The sequence below is a fragment of the Drosophila novamexicana genome, unplaced genomic scaffold (genome assembly GCF_003285875.2).
Source record: "Drosophila novamexicana strain 15010-1031.04,08,12 unplaced genomic scaffold, DnovRS2.1 tig00001692-arrow-arrow-pilon, whole genome shotgun sequence".
NCBI lineage: Eukaryota > Metazoa > Arthropoda > Insecta > Diptera > Drosophilidae > Drosophila > Drosophila novamexicana.
In genome coordinates, this window is record NW_020824877.1 from 353,431 (window position 1) to 371,443 (window position 18,013).

Below are 18,013 nucleotides of genomic sequence, written 5' to 3' on the forward strand. Positions count from 1 at the left end.
AAAGAAGCAACGAAAATGTCTAAATAAATTTCGGAATGAATGAAGTCCAAGTTCCCGAGCACAGATCCAAAGCTTTATGTACACTTATTCTAATTCAAGAACAGGCCTGGAAAAGAAAAACAATTGAGTTGAAGGAATAATCCAGAAGGAACAGAGACTGCAAAAGGTAGAGTATTAAAAGTTGGTATATGGAAGAAGAGAGAGAGAGGGAGAGGGAGAGAGGCCTTAGACTAAGTGAACAGATATTTGATATGGAAGAAACCTTTCGATCTGGCTAAACAAACGCCTTGAACTTAAGAGACTGCAAAAGGTAGAGTATTAAAACTTGGTATATGGAAGCCAAAGAAAGAGAGAGAGAGGGAGAGGGAAAGAGAGTCAGAGAGGGAGACAGAGAGAGAGGGAGAGGGAGAGATAGGCCTTAGACTAAGTGTACAGCTATTTGGTATATTATAAAACCTTTTAGATGTACGATTTAAATTTAGTGTAAAACATTTATTGATAGCTCGTTCGGGAGGTACAAATGTAATTTATACATATAGATAATTATTGACTTCTAAACCTGGTGCACACATAATATAAGCATCTGTTCAGAATGCTTCCTAAAATAGACTTTCGACTTCCTGTTTAATGATTTTGAATAGAGTTCAGCTAGACGGGGAGGGGGGAGGAGAGGTTGGGAAAGTTGGTTTACTTTAATAGAGCTCCGCCTTCTGCATGACCGCCTCGACGAGCGCTTTGAAAGCGTCCTCAATCATCGTGATATGCAGCTGGGCGTCCCGGTACGAGCAGAGCTTGGCGCTCTCGGTGAGCGGCATTTGCATGGTGGTAACGCCCAGCGACGATTGCGAATGTAGACTCCGGCCGGTGTTCATCAGTATGTTGACACAATCGTCGGCCAGTATGGGAAACGTTTCGACAAATCGTACCATGGCGGGCAGCACGTTGCGCAGGAACTTGCACTTGGCCGAGGAGGTGAGCAGCGAGAGCGTCGTCTGGATCACATTCAGACAGAACTTGGAGACGCCCAGGCTCTTGGGTATCGAATAGTTGAGCACCAGATGTGATGTTAGCTCAATCGTAAAGATCTGTTTGTCCATTTCGGTTACATTGAGAAACTCGTGCACAAAATCGATGCAAATGTGCATCGATGGCACGCTGGCCACAATCATCGGTATTACGGATTTGGGATATGTCTGGAAGTGCACCAGTTTGGCCAGCGATGGCTCCGTAATGAATGCCTGATGCACATAGGTGCCAATGATGCCCTGGATTTCGCGCAGCTCCAGCTTGGCGACGCGCGTATTCGCCTTGCTGTCCATATAGTCAAGGACCTCGAGCAGTATATGCACCGCGGCGCTCTCCTGCGATGCAATCAACGTTGTCTTCAGCTCCTCCCGATCGGCATCCGTCTGCACCAGACCGTTCTTGTCCAGCACCTGCTTCTGTTGCATGTGCACGTTCAGGTACGTCTTGGACGCCGCCAGGCTGCCCTTCAGTATGCGCAGCAGGATGACCAACATGTACGGCGAACAGAACACCTCACGCGGGCAGCTGTGAAAGCAAATATACGCTCGATTTAATGGGTATTCAATGGGTGGTAAAGGGTATAACACACGATGCAACAGACCAGACAGCGGTCAACTCTGAAGCACACATTAGAGAGGGACGGATGGCGCGAGAGAGGGAGAGAGAGAGGAAGATAGCTAGGCTATAACCTAAAGTCCACTTCTATGCTTGCCCCTGAATTGTTCTCATCTCAAAAATACGTGTTCTCCATGCTTTACTGTAGTCCAAAGCCTTACAGTTTTGGAGGCACAGTTTGGCATTCATTTCATTCGCTTTTGGCATGCTAGTTTTGTTCATGTATATATATTTATCATAATCTCCTTCACATTGCAGGTAACAGTTTAAGAGCCACAGTATTGAAGCCACAGTTTTGCAGTCACTTCATTTGCTTTTGCCTCATAAGTTTATTTAAGGATCATCTGACGTCTATATTCGCCTGCGCAGTTATCTTAAACGCCTACAATTTGCTGCTAACAGTTTTAGAGTCACAGTTCAAGAGTCACTTGAAAAACCCTATAATAACCTTGTTGGTTCACTCACTTCTACTCTCCTTTTAACTATTCTCTACAGTTTTAGAGCCAAACTTTAAGGAGTTTTAGAGTCACTGTCATGACTACAGTTGTAGAGTCACCTGACAAATGAATTAATGCAGAAAAATGCCAATTCTAAGTTTTAAAGAAGCTTTAAGATCTTCTAAGATCGGCTGACCCACAGTTTTAGAGCCACAGTCATTCAATCGACAGTTTTAGAGTCACATAATATGCTGGTAAACAGAGAAAATGTGATGGACTCCTGAAAAACCGAGTTGCCTTTTCAGTGTCTTTTCATGCTGTCTTGATGTCTCGCTCTGATGCATGGTGTTTGAACATACCTGAGCACATCCATGGGCTCCAAGAGGCTCTCGTTGGCGAATGTGCGTCGATTGAGGGCATCGGAATTGTTGGTGATGGCGCGCAGCGACATGATCCAGAAGGTGGTGGGCAGGACGGCATTCAGGCGCAGCCAGAGATCATTGTAGAGATCCTTGACATAGCGCGGCACATCCTTCTGGAAGACATGCGGCAAATGCTGCACCAGCTGATGGGCATACTGTGCCAGCGACTCCGGCGGCAGCTGGAGCAGACGCTTGAATAGCCGTATGGCCAGCCGGGGTTTCGTCTTGACGGTGTCCAAGGCGCGGGTAAGCAGCTCCGGCTTGAGATCATACCAATGATCCGACTCGAGGCTGCTGTTGGCCAAATAATGCTCCTCCAGCCAGTCATCGACCATGCTCAGATGCGGATAATTGGAGATAATCAGTCGCAGCAGCGGATGGAAGAGCGACAGATAATCGTTGTGGAACTGATGCGCCTTCTGCAGCAGATACTTGAGCGGCAGCCCGCCCAGAAAGTTATTCGAGTACTCCTTCTGCTTGCGTCCGCCGAGGGCGCTGAGGTTCATCAGGCGCGTATCCTCGTACAGCATCAGATAGTAGATCATGAGCAGCTGTGCGGTTAGCGGACAGGCGACCTCCATCTGGGCGAGATCCTCGCCGGCGGGCGGCTGCTGCAGCTCCACGGCGAAGAAGGTGAGCGGCGAGGTGCGAAATACGTGCAGGATTTCGGTTTCGGTAAACGGCCGATGCATATGATCGATGTTAATCTTGCCCGTGGGATTGGGTATGATCAGCGTATTGACGAACACCTCGACCAGGGCGGGCATCACGGGATGCACCGGCCGCACCGAGCTGCAGATCTGCTTGAATATCCACGCCTTAATGGGCACCTTGTGCTTGAGGAACGTGCGCGATTTGAGCAGCTGATGGATGCAGTGCACCGGCAAATAGCCGGGTATTGTCCCGTTCAGATTGGGTGTGACCGGTACCCGGACCGCATGCAGCGCCACCACCTGCTCGGTGAACAGATCCTGGGTGAACAGCTGCTTGATCCGATTCGTGCTGTTCGGCCGTATGGGTATCTTCATGGCCAGCGTCGAGCAGACCATCTCGCTGATGGCCGTTATCTGATTGCTATGGAAATGTATGGCCAGCAGCAGCAGCATCTCGCCCAGAGAGCTGCTCGTGCCGGAACGCTTGCAAAAGAACGCATCCTCTCGTATGAGCCACTGCAGCCACTCGACGGCCTTGTTCTCCAGCGCGATGGTGGACACCAGCGAGGGGCAGGCGATCAGCATGCACAGGGCCAGCGTGACAAAGCGCACGCCCGATGCCGTCGGCTGCGGGCAGCTGGTGACCAGCTGGGAGAGCGCATTGATCTCGTCGTCGTTGAACTTCAGGCCGCCGATGCCGCGCAGGGCGCAGTACAGACGCAACAGGACCGCGCCCTGCAGATTGAAGTCCTTCAGATCGGCGGCGCTGCTCGTTATTTGGACAATCTTCTGCAGCAGCTCGACGCGCACCAGATTCAGTGCATCCCCTTTGCGTTTCTGGCTGGTGCGTATGTACAGGGCGAACCAGGAGCGCAGATTCTGATCATTGCCCAGCAGCAGGCCCGTAAGGAAGGCAATCTGTGGGCAGGCACAGAGAAAAAGACTATAGTTCTATATTGATCTAATCCAGCAATTGGGTAGCTCACTCTTACCAGATCGTCGGAGTGCTTGAGCGCCAGCTTGAGCATGAACGAGGGCACCTTCAGCATTTCCACGCACATGGAGCGATTGGCTAGCGCCTGGGAGGGATTCATTTCGCTGAGCGCCATCAGCAGCGCCAGCCGTTGTTTGCCCTCGTTGCCCTCCTCATCGCAATTGGAGATGACATGCGAGACGACATCCCGATAGCAATCCGGAAAATTGGCAACCAGGGCGCAGACAATGCGATAACCATTCGGCACATGAACCAGAGCATCGGTCAGCTCCAGTATGTTGAGCAGGGAGGGCAGTTCGGCTAGTGCAATGCATAGAATGTCCACCACCTCCTCCAGATAGATGCCGTCGTCCAGGATTTCGGACTGGGCCGTTATAACGGGCGTGCCGGCTGATGGTTTCTGCTCGGCGGCGGCGGACACCTGTTGCTGCAAATTGAAGATCTCGGAGAGCACAACGCGCACCTTGCGCGCCACATCCGCCCGTTCAAAGCCGAGCGCAATGCCCGACTGCAGGCCATACTCCGGCTGACCCTGGGCATCGAAGAAGGCGGAGGCATTGCTGGACTTTTGGCGCGTCAGCAGCTCCTTCTTTAGATCGTTCTCGAGCTCATGGTAATTGACCTGCAGGTAGGACACAATGCTATTGACCACCTCGATGCCGATTAGCACGGCCAGAATTTGTTTGCGTGACTCCATCGAGGACTCCGTGTTGTCCAGCGGCGAGAGCAGACTCATGCGCACCAGAGACGGCAGCACCGGCCTTATCTCAGTCTCCGGATAACTGGCCAAAGATGTGATATCCAGATTTTGCATGGCGGCAAATACACGGGCCGTCACATCGTACATCTTGACCGGCATCGTCGCGTCGTCTCCGTCTGCTTCTTCTTCTTCACCTTCGACGCCAGGCGAACCTGTTGCCAAACAATGACAATTGCGTTGATTTTCAGGCTGTAATCCGTCGGATGCGCATTCGCATCGTGGCTCTCGGATGCGTTACCAAAAACTTCTACGAGCAAAGCATCGATATCGGGCATCGATGCTGTCAGCCAATTAATATCGATATGTTTGTTACTATTTAGCGTTTCACAAGCAATTTAGATAGTTTTAAAATATATATGCTCCAGGTGGATGAGCTCAAGTCAAATTCTGCTTTATTTACCGCAGACTTTTGTGGTGCTTGTGCCGGCTGGTGCGTGTGCGTACTGCCAACTTGTTTTTTGTTTTTTGGTTTTTTTTCTAGTTTGCTAAGTATCGAGTGTTTGTGTTGTGCGGCCGATCGATGTATCGATGTTTCGATGTTTTCGTTTCACTGATACACACAATTTCCATTCCGTATTCAGCAGTCACTTTTTTTTTTACTCGCAAGTGAAGTTCGACCGCAAAGAATAAATGTGAATAAAAATAAATATATCGTGAAGCATCTATATGAATTGTGTATTTTATGAATCAATTAGGGAAAATTGAACAGCAAGTTTGCCGAGTAGGTAAGTGAAAGTTGCCACAGTGCAGTGCAAATAGGCGCTAAATGAAAAATCAAATGTCGGAAAAATAGACCAACGCCCCAGTGCCCAGTGCCGAGTGCCTAATTCCCAGTGACAAGAAGCAGCAGAAGTGAGGAGTGAAAAAGTATCTCAAAGTAGAGAATGTGGGCCACAGTTGACCACAGTGTTACTTTAGGCGCTATTAAATAACTGATATATTATCCATATATATATGTATGCATGGATACATGATCGAACCTACTTATATCTATATACATACATACGTGAGCATACACGTATATACATAATAAAAACATCATCGATTAAAATTGCCTGCCCCCGTCTATCGCAGTCGCCGTCGCAGTCACAGTACGTTCGCTGCTGGCGTTGATGACATCATTCGGTGTCTGTGTGTGTGTGTTTTTTTTTTGTTCACTTCGTTTAGTCTGTGCGATGTGAGAGCGTAGTGCAGAGTCGTGTGTGTGTGCGTAAACTGTTCAGTGCGCCTATGTTGTGCGTGTAAACGAGTATTTGAACAAACTCGAATCAAAACAAGAGTATGAAATTTAGAAAAATTAGTTTTAATTAAAGCGGCGACATGAAAAAACAAAATTGAGTTAGATTTGCGTCAGAGCTGAATAAAAAGTGCGATAAAAGCGAAAATTTAATCGAGATATACATATACATATAAAGAAATGTTTTTAATCATACACTAATACACACACACAGGCGCATAATATCTATCTCTTACTCCCTTTTGTTGCTTAGCTATTTTTTTACTCATTCACACGCATACTGACAGCGAAATGCACTTCGAAATACAGTTACGTGCACACGCACACACCCATACACACACACGACCCATGTAAAAATAGGAAATCCTTCCAAGAGGTCACGAGTTGAATTTGAAGTTGTTTATCGATACATGGAATGGGTGGAAAACAGAACGAAAAACTGTGCTGCACTTGTCCATATATGCTTTGCGTGTGTACGTGCGTGCGCGCTTGTGTGTGTGTGTGTGTGCTGAGTGTTGAGGTTTGGCCCACCTTCCTAAAAAAACGCCGCTCTCGACTTCCATAAGAAACAAAATGACAAATCAACGGCCATAATTCAAATTGTACAGTTGTAAGGTAATAATAATAAGCACGTACTGCTGTATGTGTACATGTGTGTACGCATATGTGCGTGTCTGCTTGTGAGTTGGAGAAGCCTCATAGTAAAAACAAAAGAAAATTACATTAGCGCTGTTCGAAAACAGGTTTTCCAAACATAAAAACCAAAAGGCCATGCATGCAATTACAATTTGTGAAGTTTTCACTGCGCTGATGGCATCCATTGAGCTGCCCTCGTTAATTGAATTGAACGACGTCGGCAATTGCACAACTCCAACGCCCTACAAGAAAAAAAAACCGCGCCTCTCGCCCGCTAATCAAATCAATGTGATGAACTCACTTCCAGCAAGATCAACATACACAAACACACACACACGCACACATGTACATACTATTTGTGTATTGCGTGTATGCAATCATAATTGCAAAGCTGCCCGAGCTGAGTTCAAAACCTACCCCATTTTAACTGGGCTTTTGCTGAATACGGTTCGGCCACCGCACTCCACCCCCCCCGCAGCGGTTGTTTGGTCTCATTAGCTCTCTTCGCTACGCTCACTATTTTCCATTTTACGCTCACGCGCTCTCTTTGTGTGCGTGTGCCGCCTGTTTGTTTGTTTGTTTGTGTTGCGTTGGTGTTACTGTTGTTGTGTTCGCTCTGTTTTCGTTGTGCGGCGCTCTCTCTTATTCGTTCATCTCCGTCGCCTGTCGGCGGCGAGTTTTAAGCTTCGTTTTCGTTATAATCAGCAAAATATTACGTAATAGATAATAGAGCCGCGTGAATGAGAATGTGTGTTATGCGCTCATGCATATGTATGTGCTTAAATAAAGATGTGTGCTAAATTCTATTGTTTTTTTTGTTTTTTGTTTTTATTGTTAATAGATTGTTGTTGCAAAATTAGCTCATGCCCACTGAGAGCGCAAATTAAATCAGCAAGGCAACCGCCGCAAAAACAAAAACAGTTACCAGTGCAATTTTTAAGTGCTATGTGTAAAAAAAAAAACATAATTGCTCCAAGTGCAGACGTGTGTGTGTGTGTGTGTGTGTGTGTGTGTGTGTGTGTGTGTGTGTGTGTGTGTGTGTGTGTGTGTGTGTAGCGTGAAGGGAATGACCTGCAGAGCTTGGAATAAAGGTCACAATAGACATGGCTGCATAGCTGTTTAGTTAGTGTTTTGTTAGTGTGCGTGCGGTTCCCATTGGTATAGAGATAAAAACCACACACACACACACAGAGAGAGAGAGAGAGAACACACACATACATATGTACCTGCTTTTCGGTCATTCCGATAGCTTGTGAATTGAATTTCCTGCAATTTCACCAGCTAGCGATTTAAATCAGTGCTTCCCTTGTTCCCCCCGTTCCCGTTCCCCAACCCAATGTTGCCGCCCACAATCTGTCACACTTTTTAAATGGGAATCAGAATCGGAACGAGAATCGCACTACGGATGGGGCGTGATGTAATCGCGTTAACTATAAAGCCAAAATAATGAATAGACGCACACACACACACACATACACACACACTCACACAGTGAGCGACAATTGTGATCTGACTTGTTGGCCAGTTGACCCAGGCGACCCGCGTGCCACTCAATGTGACGCCATTGTGTCTAATGAATCATCACCAGAACGCAAGGGGGGAGGGGTGGGGGGTAGGGGGTGAGAGAAAAGCTTAGTGAAAACCGCCCACCCAGGCGTGAATAAATATTTATGAGAGATTTATACAGAAAAGTTTATCATGAACCACATCTGAAATATAACAAAAAAAAAGCGCCAGTCGGGAGTGACCGACTTGTAGATACACTATACACATGCATTTTAGAAAAATATAGAAAACTCGATATGTATAGGAAATACGAGAATATCGAGATTATATAATCTATATATGGGGTATATGTGTCTAGTATTTGCTGCAATATTAATTAATAAAATATCATAAAAAATATAATATTATAATATCTACAAAACCTACCCTAAAAAAGATAAACACTCGGACAAAGCCCACTTCTAATTCTAAAATTAATATAAAAAAAAAAATTAAATATGTTGAACTGAAAAATGAAATTAATTTTTCTTATTATTCTTCCGTTTGCCTAACTATTTTTTGCAGTTATTGTTTGAGGTTTATTTTCGGTTCGGAATTGGGGGATACAAAATTGAATTCTTTGCGGTGAAAGGAATTGTGGACAATTTACAAGAGAGCTGACAAAATGACGACGGACATTTCAATTGTTCGATGGGATCCCAGCCAGGGTCCAGGCAACGAATATATCGATGAATACGAATACGATGGCGGCAATTCCAGTTCGCGCCTGTTCGAGAGGTCGCGCATCAAGGCGCTGGCCGAGGAGCGCGAGAGCGTACAGAAGAAGACCTTCACCAAGTGGGTGAATTCGCATCTATGCCGGGTCAATTGTCGCATCGCCGATCTCTATGTGGATATGCGCGATGGCAAGCATTTAATTAAGCTGCTGGAGGTGCTATCCGGCGAACGCCTGCCCAAGCCCACCAAGGGCAAGATGCGCATACACTGCCTGGAGAATGTCGACAAGGCGCTTCAGTTTCTGCGCGAACAGCGCGTCCATCTTGAGAACATTGGCTCCCACGACATTGTCGATGGTAATGCCTCACTCAATCTCGGCCTCATCTGGACGATTATCTTGCGCTTCCAGGTACGTTATGCTTCTTCCTAAGTTAATTCCATGCGCTGAGAGAAAACATATTGCGTTTGCAGTCAAGGTTAACAGTAAGAGTGAACGTTTACAGCATATGAAAATGTTAACTAGAGCTGTAAATGTTAAAGTTAATTTGAGCTAACATCACGTAGAGATGACGACAACTTTGATGTACATCTGATGTAGATAACATCCGTCAAATGATAATATCTAACATGAGAATGCTTGTTAATAGTTTTTAGATAACAGTAACATAACAGAGTTAAGCTTAGTTAACATAACAGAAAAGATTTTTGTAATTTTTTGTCAACTTTGAGGTACATCTGATGTACATAACAGGCATTGGCAATTGCAGTTTGATAATATGTAACATGACAATATAAGCTAACAGTTTTTAGATAACAGTCACAATATATGTAAACTAATATAACAGATTTAAGCTTAGTAAACATAACAGGAAAAGTTTTTGTACATTTTGTCAACTTTGATGTACATCTGATGTACATAACAGGCATTAGCAATTGCAGTTTGATAATATGTAGCATGACAATGTTAGCTAACAGCCACAATATATGTAAACTAACATGACAGAGTTAAGCTTAAGATAACAGAAGATAATTCTGTAAAAGAGCTTGAAATTCGTGTAGGAAGACTGCAAACTTTTTCTCAGTGTAGATTTAAGTAGCCCTGATCCAGATCTCGATCTCGTTCCTAATCTTGATATGCCATTGTGAACATTTTGTGTGTCATGCTTTGCCCAGATACAAGATATCACCATCGAGGAGGTGGACAACAAGGAGACAAAGTCGGCCAAGGACGCGCTGCTGCTGTGGTGCCAGATGAAGACCGCTGGCTATCACAATGTGAACGTGCGCAACTTTACGACCTCGTGGCGGGATGGATTGGCCTTCAATGCGATCATACACAAACACCGTCCAGACCTCGTGCAATTCGAGAAGCTATCGAAGACCAATGCCATACACAATCTGAACAATGCATTCGACGTGGCCGAGGACAAGCTGGGCCTGGCCAAGCTGCTGGATGCCGAAGACGTTTGCGTCGAGCATCCTGACGAGAAGTCGATCATCACGTATGTGGTCACGTACTATCACTACTTCAGCAAGCTGAAGCAGGAGACGGTCCAGGGCAAGCGTATCGGCAAGGTGGTCGGCATTGCCATGGAGAACGACAAGATGATTCACGACTATGAGCACTTCACCAGCGACCTGCTCAAGTGGATCGAGACGACGATACTGTCGCTGGGTGAGCGCGAATTCGAGAACTCGCTGGTCGGCGTACAGGGTCAGCTGGCGCAGTTCTCCAATTATCGCACTATCGAGAAGCCGCCCAAGTTTGTGGAGAAGGGCAATCTGGAGGTGCTGCTCTTTACGCTCCAGTCGAAGATGCGGGCCAACAACCAGAAACCGTATACGCCCAAGGAGGGCAAAATGATATCGGACATCAACAAGGCCTGGGAGCGACTCGAGAAGGCCGAGCACGAGCGTGAGCTGGCGCTGCGCGAAGAGCTCATCCGTCAGGAGAAACTGGAGCAGTTGGCGGCGCGTTTCGATCGCAAGGCCTCCATGCGTGAGACCTGGCTGTCGGAGAACCAGCGTCTAGTTAGCCAGGATAACTTTGGCTTCGATCTGGCCGCCGTTGAGGCGGCTGCCAAGAAGCACGAAGCCATCGAGACGGACATCTTTGCGTACGAGGAGCGCGTCCAGGCGGTCGTTGCCGTTTGCGATGAACTCGAGTCGGAGCGCTATCACGACGTGAAGCGCATCCTGCTGCGTAAGGACAACGTGATGCGCCTGTGGACGTATCTGTTGGAGCTGTTGCGCGCACGTCGCATGCGCTTGGAGATCTCGCTGCAGCTGCAGCAGAACTTCCAGGAGATGCTCTACATACTGGACAACATGGAGGAGATCAAACAGCTCCTGATGACCGATGACTATGGCAAACATCTGATGGGTGTCGAGGATCTGCTCCAGAAGCACTCGCTGGTCGAGGCCGACATCAATATTTTGGGCGAGCGCGTCAAGGTCGTTGTACAGAACTCACAGAAGTTCCTCAGCGACGATCCCGAATCGTACAAGCCGTGCGATCCCGAGATCATTGTCAGTCGCGTCCAGCAGCTGGAGGATGCCTACGCGGAGCTGGTGCGTCTGGCCGTCGAGCGGCGCAGTCGCCTCGAGGAGAGCCGCAAGCTGTGGCAATTCTATTGGGACACCGCCGACGAGGAGAACTGGATCAAGGAGAAGGAGCAAATCGTCTCCACCGACGAGATCGGTCACGATCTGACCACGGTCAATCTGTTGCTGAGCAAGCACAAGGCGCTCGAGTCGGAGATCACATCGCACGATCCCCAGCTGCAGAATGTGGCGAAGGTTGGAGCCGAGCTCATTACCGAGGGTCACTTTGGCGCCGATCGCATCAAGGATCGCCTCAAGGAGATCTTGTCCAAGTGGGATCATCTGCTCGACTTGACAAAGTATCGACGCCAGCGTCTGGAGAACGCCGTCGAGTATTTCCAGCTGTTCGCCGATGCCGACGACGTGGACAATTGGATGCTGGACACGCTGCGCATTGTCTCCAGCGAGGATGTTGGTCGCGACGAGGCCAATGTCCAGTCGCTGCTCAAGAAGCACAAGGATGTCGCCGACGAGCTGAAGAACTATGCCGAGGTCATCGATGCCCTGCACAAGCAGGCCGAGACCCTCAAGCTCAACGACCCCGAAAAGGCGAATGTGGACAAGCGTCTGGAGGCGATCGATACACGCTACAAGGAGCTCACCGAGCTGGCCAAGCTGCGCAAGCAGCGTCTCCTCGACGCGCTCAGCCTCTACAAGCTGATGTCCGAGGCGGACGGCGTCGAGCAATGGATCAAGGAGAAGACCAAAATGTTGGATACCATGGTGCCCGGCAAGGACATCGAGGATGTGGAGATCATGAAGCATCGCTTCGAGGGCTTCGACAAGGAGATGAATGCCAATGCCTCCCGTGTGGCCGTTGTCAATCAGCTCGCCCGTCAGCTACTGCACGTCGAGCATCCGAATTCGGATGAGATACTCGACCGGCAGAATCATCTGAACCAGGAATGGTCGACGCTGCGCGAAAAGGCCGAGGCCAAAATGGATGACCTCAAGTCGGCGCATGGTGTCCAAACCTTCTACATTGAGTGCCGCGAAACGATCTCGTGGATTGAGGACAAGAAGCGCATCCTCACCGAAACGGACAGCTTGGAGATGGATCTGACCGGTGTGATGACACTGCAGCGTCGCCTTAGCGGCATGGATCGCGATCTGGCCGCCATACAGGCGAAACTGTCGAGCTTGGGACGCGAGGCGGACAGCATTGAGGTGGAGCATCCGGAGGAGGCGCAGCTAATCCGCGAAAGGATCGCACAAATCGAACTGATCTGGGAGCAGTTGACACAGATGCTAAAAGAGCGCGACTCCAAGTTGGAAGAGGCTGGCGATTTGCATCGTTTCCTGCGCGATCTCGATCACTTCCAGACTTGGCTGACCAAGACCCAAACGGATGTCGCCTCCGAGGATACGCCCACATCGCTGCCTGAGGCCGAGAAGCTGCTTAACCAGCATCAGTCCATACGCGAGGAGATCGACAACTATACCGAGGACTATAAGTCTATGATGGAGTACGGCGAACGTTTGACCACCGAGGGCAACACCTCCGAGGATCCGCAGTACATGTTCCTGCGCGAGCGCCTCAATGCCCTCAAGGACGGCTGGGAGGAGCTGCATCAGATGTGGGAGAATCGTCAGGTGCTGTTGTCGCAGAGCTTGGATCAGCAGCTGTTCAATCGGGATGCACGCCAGACCGAGGTGCTGCTCAGCCAGCAGGAGCATTTCCTCAGCAAGGACGATACACCGGTTAATCTGGAGCAGGCCGAGAATCAGCTGAAACGACACGAAGCCTTCCTCACCACCATGGAGGCCAACGATGACAAGATCAATACGTTGCTCCAGGTGGCCGACACCTTGGTGGAGAAGGAGCACTTCGATGCGGACAAGATTGGTAAGCGGGCCGAGAACATAACCGGACGTCGGGATGATAATCGCCAGCGTGCGCTGGATCAGCACGAGAAGCTAAAGAACCAGGTGAAGCTGCACGAATTCCTGCAGGATCTGGAAGAGCTGGCCGAATGGGTGCAGGAGAAGTATGTGACATCACAGGATGAGACCTATCGCAGCGCCAAGACCATACACTCCAAGTGGACCAGGCATCAGGCCTTCGAGGCGGAAATCGCTGCCAACAAGGAGCGCCTGTACGAGGCCGAAAAGTCTGCCCAGGAGTTGTCCAAGGAGAAGCCCGAATTCAAGGATGTCATCGAGCCCAAACTCAAGGAACTGGCCAAACAGTTCGACGACCTTGAGGTCCATACCAAGGAGAAGGGCGCCCTGCTCTTCGACGCCAATCGCGAGGTGCTCGTCCAGCAGACCTGCGACGATATCGACTCCTACATTACCGATCTGGAGAAGCAGATCGTCAGCGGTGACACAGCCAACGATTTGACCTCTGTCAATATACTCATGCAAAAGCAACAGGTCATCCAGACCCAGATGGCCGTCAAGGCCCGCCAGGTGGAGGAGATTGACAAGCAGACGGAATATCTGCAGAAGACGGTGCCCGAGGAGAAGATCGAACCGATTGTCGTTAAGAAGACGGCCGTTTTGGAGCGTTTCGAGAAGATCAAGGCACCGTTGTTGGAGCGCCAAAAGCAGCTGGAGAAGAAGAAGGAGGCCTTCCAGTTCTGTCGCGATGTCGAGGATGAGAAGCTCTGGATCGATGAGAAGCTGCCGGTGGCCAATTCCACAGATTACGGCAACTCGCTGTTCAATGTGCATGTCCTCAAGAAGAAGAACCAATCGCTGGCCACCGAAATCGACAACCATGAGCCGCGCATCAATGCCATCTGCAACAACGGACGCAAACTGATCGACGAGGGTCACGAGGATGCCAAGAAGTTCGAGGCGCTGATCAGCGATCTGACTGCCAAGTGGCAGGAGCTAAAGGATGCCATCGAGAATCGCAAGCGGCATCTGCTCGAATCGGAGAAGGTGCAACAGTATTTCTTCGACGCACAGGAGGCCGAGTCGTGGATGAGCGAACAGGAGCTGTACATGATGGTCGAGGATCGCGGCAAGGATGAGATAAGCGCCCAGAATCTAATGAAGAAGCACGAGAATCTAGAGCAATCGGTCGAGGACTATGCGAACACCATACGCCAGCTGGGCGAGGTGGCGCGTCAGTTCAGCAGCGATGATGTATCCAACGGCGATGCTGTCGCCGTCAAGCAATCCCAGCTGGACAAGCTGTATGCCGGACTCAAGGATCTGGCCGGTGAGCGACGCGCTCGTTTGAACGAGGCGCTGCAGCTGTTCATGCTCAGCCGCGAGGTGGACGATCTGGAGCAATGGATCACCGATCGTGAGGTGGTCGCCGGATCCCAGGAGCTGGGCCAGGACTACGATCATGTTACGCTGCTATCGGAGCGCTTCAATGAGTTTGCACGCGACACCGAGGCCGTCGGTGGCGAACGTGTGGCCAAGGTTAACGGGATTGCGGACAATCTGATACAGGCCGGACACTCGGACTCGGCGACCATTGCCGAGTGGAAGGACAATCTGAACGAGTCGTGGCAGGATCTGCTCGAGCTGATCGAGACGCGCACCCAAATGCTGGCCGCTTCACGTGAACTGCACAAATTCTTCCATGACTGCAAGGATGTGTTGGGACGCATACTCGAGAAGCAGCACGGCGTCTCCGATGAGCTGGGCCGCGATGCCGGCTCCGTTTCGACGCTGCAGCGCAAGCACTACAATTTCCAGCAGGATCTGACGACACTGTACTCGCAGGTGCAGCAAATCCAGGAGGAGTCCGCCAAGCTGCAGGACGCCTATGCCGGCGACAAGGCCAAGGAGATTACGAATCGGGAACAGGAGGTTCTGCATGCCTGGGACAATCTGCAGGCCATGTGCGATGCACGCAAACAGAAGCTGGCCGATACCGGCGATCTGTTCCGTTTCTTCAATATGGTGCGCATACTCACCATCTGGATGGAGGATCTGGTGCGACAGATGAACACGTCCGAGAAGCCGCGCGACGTATCCGGCGTCGAGCTGCTAATGAACAACCATCAGAGTCTAAAGGCCGAGATCGATACGCGCGAGGATAACTTCTCGGCGTGCATATCCCTTGGCAAGGAGCTGCTCACGCGCAATCATTACGCTTCCGCGGACATCAAGGATCGCCTCAAGCAGCTGAACAACAGTCGCAATGCGCTACTTCTGCGCTGGGAGGAGCGCTGGGAGAACCTACAGCTGAGTATGTTACGCACTTTCTTTACACCCAACTTGATTTAAAGTGCATTTGTCTTGTTCTTGCAGTTCTGGAGGTGTATCAGTTTGCCCGAGATGCTGCCGTTGCCGAGGCTTGGCTTATTGCCCAGGAGCCGTATCTGCTCTCCTCCGAGCTGGGACACACAATTGACGAGGTCGAGAATCTGATCAAGAAGCACGAGGCATTCGAGAAGTCGGCCGCCGCACAAGAGGAGCGCTTCAGCGCACTTGAGCGTTTGACAACCGTAAGTGAACGCAGCTTCTCCTACTTATCCATTGAAACAAATACTCATAATGCGTACTTCCTCTCTATCTCAACTAGTTTGAGCTTAAGGAAATGAAACGGCGCCAGGAGCAGGCGGAGGAGGCCGAACGGCAGCGCATCAAGGAGGAACAGGAGGCTAAGGCCGCATCCGAGGCGGCCGAGTTGGCCAAACGTGAGGCTGAGCGTCGTGATGATGTTGATGTGGGCATTGCCCACGATGAAGCAGGTAGGATTAGCTGCCCTTTGGATTACCAGCATCTCACCTCACCTCGCTCTCTCTCTCTCTAATTATTCCCTTCCCCCCATATATATGTATATGTATATATATATATATATGTATATTAAGCACGTAGATTTAATCTGAAAAGCGGTTAACCCAGCCGCAACTAACTGTCGATCTAACCCGTTAACGTTATCGTCTTGTGCATAACCAACTAAATATCTGAACATTCCATCTCATTCACTCATGCTTGCTATCAATAACGTCGGATTAACCACCCAATCAACTAACCAAACTCAACTCAACTCCGAATCAAATGTTTAACTCAGCCGCTGCAGACACAGCCGAAGACATTGAGCGCGTTGTCGAGACCCAAACAGGTACAAGCTCCTGCTTAATTAGCCCAAGGACTACACCCAACTATCTATCACTCCAACTAACTGTATTTACAATCTACACCAATTCATATATACACAAGATTTATATAGATATAGATATTGATATATTTGTCGAGTGCCGTCAACTGATCGAGTTCTTTTCTGTAGAGCGTGGCGCCACACCAGCTGCTGGAGATGGTCAGGAGGGTTATGTGACACGAAAGCATGAATGGGAGTCGGCCACCAAGAAGGCCTCCAACAGATCTTGGGATAAGGTAAGTTCATAAAATCTTTTCATGAGGTTTTCCGAGCTAGGTCTCAGTTTCAGCGATTTGTGAATTTGAACAATTCTCCAAGGTTTTTCGTTTTTTATTTAAATTGTTTTTAATTGTCAGGTTTATATGGCTGCACGAAGCGGACGCGTTTCGTTCTTCAAAGATCACAAGGGTTACAAGAGTAATCCCGAATTGACCTTCCGCGGCGAGCCCAGCTACGATCTGCAGGGCGCTGCCATCGAAATTGCCAGTGATTACACCAAGAAGAAGCATGTGCTGCGAGTCAAGTGAGTCCCCCAAAATCATATTTAAACATTAGTAAATATTTATTAACAAATGTATGTGCACAGATTGGCCAGCGGAGCTGAGTTCTTGCTGCAGGCCCACGATGACAACGAGATGTCACAGTGGGTATCCGCTTTGAAGGCCCAGAGCGATTCGGCGGCTGTGGCGGCGAGCAGATCCCAGACCTTGCCGGCTACTTCGCAAAAGGACGAACCAAAGCGCAGATCGTTTTTTACTTTAAAGAAAAAGTAAATGCAAATATATAAGAGCAGCTAATTAAAACAAAACAAAATGAAAGATAACAACAAAAACAAACAACAAACAACAAAAATACATATATTTTTTTCATATATTTAATGCATAATTATTTCATAAAAATCTTGCAAAAGAAACAAGCAAAACGTAAACGTAAACAATTATTATGCTTATCAAATTTGCACGATAAATACTGCTATTATTGATTAAACGTATGTATCTTATTTATTTAAACAAATACAAAGTAATATAAATTTAAAAAAACAAAAAAAAAACAAACAAAAAAAACACAAAAATTGAGAACAACTCGTGTATGCATTTCAATGTATTCGATAAATAAACGAATTATTCCTCTAAAGTACACACAAATTGTTGTTGTTGCATTGAACAAAAATTCGGTCTATTTTTGGGTTTGGGAATTGGGCGGTTGCATAAAAGTTGGCTTCACTGTACCAATTGTCACAATTGGGGTGGTTGATTTAACAATGGCAGGGGCACTGCTCGAGGTCATCATAAGCAAAGGCCATAGCAGAAAATGCCAAATGGCAGGTCACATAAG

General features: G+C 48.6%; 2 protein-coding genes across 5 annotated transcripts; one reads left to right on the forward strand and one right to left on the reverse strand.

Moving 5' to 3' along the window:
• Positions 1-480: 480 nt before the first annotated feature.
• On the reverse strand, positions 481-5,006 carry LOC115768186 (integrator complex subunit 2). Its single transcript, XM_030712694.1, has 3 exons — positions 4,146-5,006; positions 2,438-4,071; positions 481-1,551 (listed from the first exon to the last, which is right to left on the reverse strand). The coding sequence occupies exons 1-3, from the start codon at positions 5,004-5,006 to the stop codon at positions 693-695; spliced, it is 3,354 nt and encodes a 1,117-aa protein (XP_030568554.1). The 3' UTR covers positions 481-692.
• A 494-nt stretch (positions 5,007-5,500) lies between these two features.
• On the forward strand, positions 5,501-17,504 carry LOC115768172 (spectrin beta chain). Of its 4 annotated transcripts, none has more exons than XM_030712670.1 (9): positions 5,502-5,632; positions 8,851-9,412; positions 10,177-15,763; positions 15,826-16,022; positions 16,100-16,268; positions 16,592-16,642; positions 16,808-16,914; positions 17,035-17,201; positions 17,265-17,504. In XM_030712670.1, the coding sequence occupies exons 2-9, from the start codon at positions 8,951-8,953 to the stop codon at positions 17,449-17,451; spliced, it is 6,927 nt and encodes a 2,308-aa protein (XP_030568530.1). In that variant the 5' UTR covers positions 5,502-5,632; positions 8,851-8,950; the 3' UTR covers positions 17,452-17,504. The 4 variants fall into 4 exon arrangements, with proteins under 4 accessions (XP_030568534.1, XP_030568530.1, XP_030568532.1 ...); XM_030712672.1 differs by having other exon boundaries at positions 16,601-16,642; XM_030712673.1 differs by lacking the exon at positions 16,592-16,642 and having other exon boundaries at positions 5,503-5,632.
• The last annotated feature ends 509 nt before the right edge of the window (positions 17,505-18,013 follow it).

Excerpts from the sequence above, each read along its gene's own strand:
- LOC115768172 (XM_030712670.1), top strand. The coding sequence starts at position 8,951 with ATGACGACGGACATTTCAATTGTTCGATGGGATCCCAGCCAGGGTCCA. Across the intron at positions 9,413-10,176 it reads CGATTATCTTGCGCTTCCAG|ATACAAGATATCACCATCGA; the intron begins GTACGTTATGCT and ends TGCTTTGCCCAG. Across the intron at positions 16,023-16,099 it reads CACTTGAGCGTTTGACAACC|TTTGAGCTTAAGGAAATGAA; the intron begins GTAAGTGAACGC and ends TATCTCAACTAG.
- LOC115768186 (XM_030712694.1), bottom strand. The coding sequence starts at position 5,006 with ATGCCGGTCAAGATGTACGATGTGACGGCCCGTGTATTTGCCGCCATG. Across the intron at positions 4,072-4,145 it reads TCAAGCACTCCGACGATCTG|ATTGCCTTCCTTACGGGCCT; the intron begins GTAAGAGTGAGC and ends GCCTGCCCACAG. Across the intron at positions 1,552-2,437 it reads GAGCCCATGGATGTGCTCAG|CTGCCCGCGTGAGGTGTTCT; the intron begins GTATGTTCAAAC and ends TTGCTTTCACAG.